This window comes from Mizuhopecten yessoensis, unplaced genomic scaffold (genome assembly GCF_002113885.1).
Source record: "Mizuhopecten yessoensis strain PY_sf001 unplaced genomic scaffold, ASM211388v2 scaffold10739, whole genome shotgun sequence".
NCBI classification, from domain to species: Eukaryota; Metazoa; Mollusca; class Bivalvia; order Pectinida; family Pectinidae; genus Mizuhopecten; species Mizuhopecten yessoensis.
In genome coordinates, this window is record NW_018408697.1 from 26,153 (window position 1) to 36,168 (window position 10,016).

At 36.9% G+C, this 10,016-nt stretch overlaps 1 protein-coding gene across 2 annotated transcripts in view; it reads right to left on the reverse strand.

The window, feature by feature from the left end:
- LOC110462048 (lysophospholipid acyltransferase 1-like) overlaps positions 1–10,016 on the reverse strand; it is a 52,100-nt gene that overhangs the window by 26,062 nt on the left and 16,022 nt on the right. Inside the window, exons 2-5 of one of the 2 annotated variants that reach the window (XM_021515823.1) lie at positions 6,242–6,387; positions 2,623–2,793; positions 1,526–1,636; positions 451–592 (exon numbers count right to left, since the gene is read on the reverse strand). In XM_021515823.1, coding sequence (XP_021371498.1) covers positions 451–592; positions 1,526–1,636; positions 2,623–2,793; positions 6,242–6,387 — 570 coding nt within the window. Of the gene's footprint in view, positions 1–450; positions 593–1,525; positions 1,637–2,622; positions 2,794–6,241; positions 6,388–10,016 lie in introns of those variants that run through there. The other variant, XM_021515824.1, reaches the window with a different exon arrangement.

A 10,016-nucleotide genomic window follows, 5' to 3' on the forward strand; every position in this document is an offset into this window, starting at 1 on the left:
CAACTCATTGATGAATCGTTTCACCTTTAACTGTTATGTCACTCATTGATGAATCGTTTCACCTCTTACTGTTATGTTACTCATTGATGAANAACTGTTATGTTACTCATTGATGAACCGTTTCACCTCTTACTGTTTTTTTATTTATTTCAATATTATTAAGTCCATCATTAGGTATGCCATGCAGATGAAAATCTTGGTTTGAAAAGCATCTGACTTTGGCCCTTAGGGATTTTAGGGGGTCACCAAGTGATTGAAATTTGCCAATGGATAAACAGACCTTTTGTTCAAACAACAGTAATTTGACTTTGGCCCTTAGGGATTTTAGGGGGTCACCAAGTGATTGAAATTTGCCAATGGATAAACAGACCTTTTGTTCAAACAACAGTAATTTGGAGGAAGCAGAATAGTACACTCACTGGTGATAACGTAGAGTTAAGTTGAACTTACAGATTTTGTTTCTGGTTCTGAAACTTTGAGATTTTCTCCATTGATAAAATGGGTGTAATCAGTGTAAAAGACAAGGGGCCCAGCCATGACGCCATGGAAACAGAAGATGTAGCTGTAGTAGGACAGGATGCTGGGGGTCTTTCTGTAATTATAAAACAGCTTATATACCTGATAAACAGGTCAGTATCTTTCTGTAATTATAAAACAGCTTATATACCTGATAAAAAGGTCTCTATCTTTCTGTAATTATAAAACAGCTTATATACCTGATAAATAGGTCTCTATCTTTCTGTAATTATAAAACAGCTTATATACCTGATAACAGGTCTCTAGGAAGTTGTCTCCCTTCAGTCTAGACTATAACTTAAACATGTATGATTTATAATCAACGTCTGGTATGTAACAAATTATTTCCCTTAGACCAATATAGATTATTCTTTGTGTTATATTTCCCTTAGACCATAGATTATTCTTTGTGTTATATTTCCCTTAGACCATAGATTAATCTTTGTGTTGTATTTCCCTTAGACCATAGATTATTCTTTGTGTTGTATTTCCCTTAGACCAAACATTATTTTATGTGTTATATTTCCCTTAGACCATAGATTATTATTTGTGCTGTATTTCCCTTAGACCATAGATTATTCTTTGTGTTGTATTTCCCTTAGACCAAACATTATTTTTTGTGTTATATTTCCCTTAGACCATAGATTATTTTTTGTATTATATTTCCCTTAGACCATAGATTATTCTTTGTGTTGTATTTCCTTTAGACCATAGATTATTATTTGTGCTGTATTTCCCTTAGACCATAGCTCATTCTTTGTGTTGTATTTTCCTTAGACCATAGATCATTCTTTGTGTTGTATTTCCCTTAGACCATAGATTAATCTTTGTGTTGTATTTCCTTTAGACCATAGATTATTCTTTTTGTTGTATTTCCCTTAGACCATAGATCATTCTTTGTGTTGTATTTCCCTTAGACCATAGATTATTCTTTGTGTTATATTTCCCTTAGACCATAGATTATTCTTTGTGTTGTATTAAGTTTTAGTTAGAATAATAAAGTAGGTACTTGATGCACATTTTCTTCTGGTCATCAGACAACTTCTCTTCGTCCTTCTCCGTTCCATCATGCAGAGCGAATGCCATACTCGTACATTTCATAGTCATCAACATCAGAGGTCTGTAACGTAAACAGTGTAAAGCAATTTGATAGCAAACAGTGTTCATATCCATAGTTAAGTCACTGACTGGACACAACATCTCCTCAAGTCCCTTCTACTGACCATGTGGCTATGAATTAAGCTAGTACAACAATGTAGTATTTTCTGATTAGATGTGATATTTTATCACAGGGAGTTCTCAGAAGCTTCGGACATTTTCAGATATGTTTAATCAGTATGAGAAATTAGAGGGGCCATTATATGTAAAACTAAAAGAAAATGAAATAGGATGGGCCCATCTTATTCAAGTTTTTGTTTTCAGTTTTTAGGGGACCCAAGGCCAGGGTCCTATGCCCACACCAGTCTGTAAAATGTTGTACACATATTTAACAAGAGTACCGCGGAGCGGAACAATATACGCCCGTCGAATGCCATATAGTGTTATATACTTTCTTACATTGAAATAAGTTCTGCATCATTCAAAGAGTGGTTAGCCGACATGCTATAAAAATGTAGGAGAAAGCTCCAGATAAAAAATCAAATACTGAAATGAGCAATAACTTTTGCAAAAATTGTCGAACCAAAATTCTTTTCAAGGAAACACAACAACATATCATGATTATTTAGCCTACTAAGTTTCAAAGAGATCCGTTGAAAAATGTAGGAGGTGATTGCCGGACAAAAATCAAATACTGAAATGAACAAAGGGCAATCACTTTTAAAAAAATGGTCGAATCAAAATTCTTTAAAGAGAGACACAACTTCATATCATGATTCTGCTAGTTTCCAAGAGATCGGTCGAAAAATGTAGGAGGAGATAGCCGGACAAACAAAAGTTTACGCCGGACGGACGTATAAAAATTGCACACAGCATCGAGAAATTCATTTACAACATAAATGATATAAAAGAAATAGAAGCAAAATCTTGTTCTATCAAGTATCGCTTTTCAAAACTTCTTTCAAATTTGGTTCCGTTTTTCAATCAGTGACCAACATTTTCTCCTACCCCGTCACATCTAATGAGAAGCCGAAAAAGTCATAGTATAGCCGGTACAGATGCATGATTGATGCGTATCCCATAGCTACAGCAAACACCATCTTATGGAAGGAGGCCCTGGGTCCGTACACCATCAGTAGATAGGGCAGTGTGGAGTACAGGATCATGTGGATGATCTGACTGAAAACAGATAGAAATCAACTGTTTTACAGAATCAACATTGTACAGTTGTATTTATCACTTCTCTAGAGTAACGCAGAGCAGCTCCATTTGTATCCATTTCGATTTCTACCGGTGTTAACTTGATGACACCGAGTTATATTTCTCCCACAACCACTTTATGTTGTGCCAATCACACGAGTTATATTTCTTCCACAACCACTATATGTTGTGGGAGTGCGAAAACATATAGTGGTTGTGGGAGAAATATAACGCAGTGTGATTGGCACAACGTAAAGTGGTTGTGGGAGTAATATAACTCGGTGTCATCAAGTTAACACCGTTAGTTAATTTTCAAAGTTACAGAAAGACACTCGCTAAAGCTCGTGTATTTTGTAACTTTTGTAACTTTTGAAAATTAACTAACGGTGTTAACTTGATGACACCGAGTTATATTTCTCCCACACCCACTATATGTTGTGCCATCACCCTGGGTTATATTTTCTCCCACACCACTATATGTTGTGCCAATGACACTGAGTTATATTTCTCCTACAACCACTTTCTGTTGTGCCAATCACACCGAGTTATATTTCTCCCACATCCACTTTATGTTGTGCCAATCCCACTGAGTTATATTTCTCCTACAACCACTTTCTGTTGTGCCAATCACACCGAGTTATATTTCTCCCACAACGACTTTATGTTTTTCCAATCACACTGAGTTATATCTCTCCCACAGCCACTATATGTTGTGCCAATCAAACTGAGTTATATTTCTCCTACAACCACTTTCTGTTGTGCCAATCACACAAGTTATATTTCTTCCACAACCACCATATGTTGTGCCAATCACACCGAGTTATATTTCTCCCACATCCACTTTATGTTGTGCCAATCCCACTGAGTTATATTTCTCCTACAACCACTTTCTGTTGTGCCAATCACACGATTTATATTTCTTCCACAACCACTATATGGTGTGCCAATCACACGAGTTATATCTCTCCCACAGCCACTATATGTTGTGCCAATGACACTGAGTTATATTTCTCCTACAACCACTTTCTGTTGTGCCAATCACACAAGTTATATTTCTTCCACAACCACTATATGTTGTGCCATCACCCTGGGTTATATTTTCTCCCACACCACTATATGTTGTGCCATCACCCTGGGTTATATTTTCTCCCACACCACTATATGTTGTGCCATCACCCTGGGTTATATTTTCTCCCACACCACTATATGTTGTGCCATCACCCTGGGTTATATTTTCTCCCACACCACTATATGTTGTGCCATCACCCTGGGTTATATTTTCTCCCACACCACTATATGTTGTGCCAATGACACTGAGTTATATTTCTCCCACAACCACTATATGTTGTGCCAATCACTGCTTTCGTTGACACTCTCTCTATTATCTTCTAACTGACTTCAGCTACTTATGAACTTTGAATACTACATACAGAAATACAAGGTTTATACTAGATAAAGTCACATTCATTCAAATGGCTTAGAAGAACCAGGATATGTGCTTTTGAAAGGAACACAACAAATGTTAACATTTATATTTTCACATTAGTAATTTTGGAATATTACATAATTATATAAAATTGGATAAATCTTCTAGGAGTTGGTTACCTACATGTATGAGTGGGTAACATCTTGGACGTGATATCATCTGTCAATCTTTTAATTATACTTTAATCATACAATATTTCTTTGTGTCGTCATCTTTCATTGTGATATCATAATTTAAGGTGATTGTTCCCCAGATCATGCAGAAACAGGAATGATGTCTTTTCCAGATAAACACATGGTTTTCCAGACACAACATGAATGTGACGGGAGAAAAAAGGCCCCAAACCTCTCATGACTGATTATCATCTTACTCTCGTTAGTTAATTTTCAAACTGAATAATACACTCGGTAAATCCCATATCTTCATACTATTTAAAAATTAACTTACTGAAGTTAGTTAAACATGATAACCAACCATCACTCATTCGGTAAAGCTCTATGTAATTTGATTCATTTGAATTAGGTGTGTTACTTTAGCAATACCTGTACATGTGAGCACATACAAACACAATGTCACATCAGCAATGGAAAATAAACATGACACTCACTGATTTACGCTGAAACAGTCTCTCACTTATTATCTTGATTTCAGTTCACGTCTGTCCTTTGAATACATGATTCTAATTAACAGCATATCCAGTCAAATGGCCGATAAGAACCAGGACATTTGCTTTTGAAATGAACACAAGAAATGTGAACATTTATATTTGCACCTCAATAATTTTGAAATATTACATAATTATATAGCTCTTCCTCAAATCACTGGTATACTGGGTAATAACAATCTCAAGCTTGCGATCGCTTGGATTTGGAAAATGTTGTGTATAAAAATGTTACCAAATGCCTTTTCTTCTCTTTTTTCTTTTGCTTTTCCCTAAATCATGAAACTACTGGAATTTTAGTTCTTTTTGTGATAAGGTCTTTTACAATTTAGAAGTTTGCAGTAAATGTCATTATAAGTGATCACAACTTTGGTTTGAAAACAAGAGGCCCAGAGAACCTGTATCGCTCACCTGTTTCGTGTGTTACATGAAACTGACACATAGGTAACTTCAGACCAAATTTGGTTACTAGAACACAAGACATTTTGAACATCTCTTAAATGCTTCATAATTTCAAATTTTAATTTTAAAGCTTTTAACCCACATTGACCTTTGACTCCGGCTAGCACTTAAAGTTGACCTTTGACCTCATAATTGTAATAAAGAAAACGATTCACAGCTGGTCTATATGACATACCCAAGTATCATGACTCTACATCAAATGCTTCTTAGTATATCGTTGTTTGAAGTTTTTAACATATTTGACTCCTGTGACCTTGAAAGTAGGTCAGGGTAATTTTAAAAAGGAAACTTTATAGTACTCTATCCCTGGTACCTACAGGCAAAATATCATGACCCTGGGCCATATGGAACTTGAGAAGAAGATTGTTAAAGCTTTTAACCCATGTTGACTTTTGAAACCCAATTAGCACTTGAAGTTGACCTTTGACCTCATTACTGTAATAAAAAAAAAAAATGCACTGCTGGTCTACAAAACATACTGAAGTACCATGACTCCAGTCCAAAGGGTTCTTAGGATATTGTTGTTTGAAGGCTTTAACATATTTGACCCATGTGACCTTGAAAGTAGGTCAAGGTCATTTTAATGAGGAAACTTTATACCATTACATTCCATCCCAGGTACCTACTGGCCAAATATCGTGACCCTAGGTCCTCCAGTTCTTTAGAAGAAGTCGTTCAAAATAAAAAGTTGATGGACAACGGGCCAGGTAAGCTAAAAATCTTGGGAATGATATATGTAAACTACACATTGGGAATGATGGTCATGCTTCATTTACATAAAAAGAATATTAAACTCCTTTGAAATGATGAATACTTACTAGCCAAAACAGAAGAGAGACAGGAGCAGACCTATACACAGTTCAGTGATGTGTCTCTGTGTGCTGTTCTCAGGGGAGCCAGGCAGTCGCTTTCTCATCTGTATGGCACAGAAAAATGCCACAGCATTGCAAGCGATGTAGTTCACCTGTCAAATAAACTCAGTGTTATTACTTAAATCCACAATATTACAAACAGAATGTCTTTGTATTGTAATATCTATTATTATTTCACTTTTCTATGGTATTTCATACTCGATTAAAACAATAACATTCATGGAGGTAATCTTCATTGGAGTCGAAACAGGAAACACACATATTTTTATTTGGCCTTATATGTTTCTAAACATTAATATTTAAGTAATATATTTGGGGCGTAAACAATTTTGGGTGATATGGTTGTCACACTTGGGACGAAATGAACTGAAAATTGGGGCAAGTGAAATAAAGTTGGGGCAAAATGGTCTGGGGCGAAACGTCTGTAACTCGTAAAATAAGCTAGATTTGGTTTGAATATTTGATTCAGCTCTAATTACTACTAATGTTGAAATATATCTAATTCATAATTAAAATCATCAGCAATCCAGACTAAAGCAGTGTGGAAAGGAATATTCTTCAGACTGCCGTTCTTCAACTTCCAAAAACCTCTAAAAAATATATCCAATATAAGAAAATATCACAAATTATCTATCTGTATGTTATACTCCACAGAGACAAAAATGGCTTTAATGCACTTAATGGCTTTTATTTCCTGGCTTTTATTTCCTTTTCCTGGCTTTTATTTCCTGTTAGTCTATTTCCTTTTAAAACTGTTACTTTTGGTAACAAACGGGAACAAACTAATTGGCTATTGAAACAAAACAAAATTCAAATATGGCATGAAGCTGCACAATGACATCAGCACACTCGCTCATAGTAATGTCGACTGTTGTCTTAGGGAATGTGATCTACTGTATTCTACTGATCAGTAACTTAAAACAGCTATTATCCATATTTGGTATTACCGATTTCGAGTTCGTGCTTATAGTCAGTCTGTTAAACAACAGTGGTGGACCCAGGGGTGTTGCACTAGTTGCCCGGGCAGCACCCTTTTTTCTGTGTCCAAAAATAATCTGGACTTCGGTTTTTGAAAATTTTCCTCTTTTTCATATGGGATTTTCATCTAATATCAACCATCCTGTGAATTATGAATTTCTATGGCAAGCAGCAGTTTGAATATCTATATATGCCTAAGGGTGCAGTTGCCCAAACAAGGAGTCCACTACTTATACTCTAAACAATAGGGGACTAATCCTCTTTTGTTTACATATTAGTAGGGTCTCCAGTCAGGTCAGTGGTTAAGGCTCCACAGACTGTCTACCTTATCGTATTGTTCTAATGTCACGGTGTGGTGATCACCCTGTCCGTTGAGAGAGGATAAACCATCTGTTGGAATTAGGTATATAGGTTAATTGTTATTTCAAAGGTAGAGTCCACTTCATGAAATATGAATAGAGGTTACACAACGAATGGTTGTTGAATATGGTATTTATTTCACTCGAGTTAGTTAATTTTCAAAAGTTACAAAAGTTACAAAAGTTACAAAATACACGAGCTTTAGCGAGTGTCTTTCTGTAACTTTGAAAATTAACTAACGAGAGTGAAATAAATACCATACTTAACAACCAAGAGTCGTGTGATCTGTGTCTACCACAATCTCATGATCAGTCGGAAATAACATACACGCATGTGTTTGTTGACAAGGCTGGCGTAGTGATATGACCCATATGTAAAAAGTCACTCATTAATATTCAAATATGACATTTTTTTTACAAATTTAATAATTGTCAAAATTAATGTTTCGGCAACAACTTCATGAAAAAATATAATAGATGAACGACTTTTGATATTGAGAGTATCAGTATTACATTAATTTATATAAATTAACCACAGACTATATGCGCGTAAGCATATCGTACGAAGTCTACCTCCCGCCAAGTGATGAAGATGAACGTATCGCTGTCAATGTCCAAAACCATAGGCCTACGTTTCTTCGTGATGGTTCTCTGGTTGACCTTTATTGTGAAAGTTCAGCCATAGTCAGGCCGTCCATATAGTGATAACGAGACGTTGGGGGAACGAAATATTTCCCGACACTGTGACAGATCTTGTTTTGGTTTCACGACCTGGACACGCAAAGGTGTGACGTCGAAACGATATCGAGCGACTGTAGCAATTTTGCCTGAAACTAACGATTAAATCTTTAAGTATCACCTTCTTTTAATATTGCCTTAATAACTCCATTTTCCGCATAACCTCACAAAGTCACCAACATTTGTCGAATGTTGACAGCAGACGACGTAAACAAAACAGCATGTGGCAAAGGGCGTGGAAAAAGTCGTTCCGGTCAAAGTTCATCTTCTCGACCAATCAAAACTCTTGAAGGTCATATACCACGTGTGGTATATAACTCATATTTATCTAACAGTTTGCGTGTTTATACAATGATCTGAGAGTGGAATAACACAGCGTATTGTGGTAGAAACCTGTATTTTCACCTGATCACCAGGAGTGATTTATATATATACCTATTCAAAAATGTAAATTTCAAACATTTCAAAGACAATAAAGCATCCACCTTAGCATCACGTTATCAGGTGAATAATAATCAATGTTAGCATAAAAGCCTGGCATGTATATATATATCCTTTTCAACAGGTGTACATTAATGCATGCATACAAATTCACAACAAGAGGCCCAGAGGGCCCTAGGGTTGTGGCCAGACCCCAGGATCAATTCTAATATCATGACTGCATTTGTCTCTTTTTGCCCAGCATTTGTATATATAGTTTTGGGGTGGGGATCTCAACCGTTTCAAAGTTATGACCCAGGGGTTATGTCTGCAAGGGTGGGGCAGACCCTGGGGTCAATACTAATATCATGACTGCATTCGTCTCTTTATATGCCCAACAATTGTATATATAGTTTTGGGGTGGGGATCTTAACCGTTTCAAAGTTATGACCCAGGGGTTAAGTCTCCAAGGGTGGGGACAGACCCGAGGGCCATCCTGGAAGCAAATATGCATTCCTTTCTTTATACTCAGCAATTGTATATATGGTTATATGGTGGGGATCCCATTTCCAAGTATATTTTTTTTTGGCCCCACCCCTTTGCCCAGGGGATCAGCCCCTCCATTTGTACAATTTTGAATCCACGCCTCCCATGAATGCTTCCGACCAAATATGATCAATATCCATGGTATAGTTCTACGGAAGAAGTCGTTTCTAGCAATATAGCTAAATTGCCCCCTTTTGGCCCAGCCCTCAGCCCCCTGGGGGGTCAGCCCCACCATTTGTAAAATTTTAAATCCCCACCACCTAGGGATGCTTCCAGTCAAATAAGATTGACATCTATCTCTTAGTTCCAGAGAAGAAGTCGCTTAAAGTAATATAGCTAAATAACCCTTTTTGGCCCCGCCCCTCAGCCGCCACGAGGGTCAGCCCCACCATTTGTACAATTTTGAATCCCTGCCTCCCATGAATGCTTCCGACCAAATATGATCAATATCCATGGTATAGTTCTACGGAAGAAGTCGTTTATAGCAATATAGCTAAATTGCCCCCTTTCGGCCCCGCCCCTCAGCCCCCTGGGGGGTCAGCCCCACCATTTGTAAAATTTTGAATCCCCACCACCTAGAGATGCTTCCAGTGAAATATGGTTGATATCCATCTCTTAGTTCCAGAGAAGAAGTCGCTTAAAGCAATATAGCCAAATTGCCCCCTTTTGGCCCCGCCCCT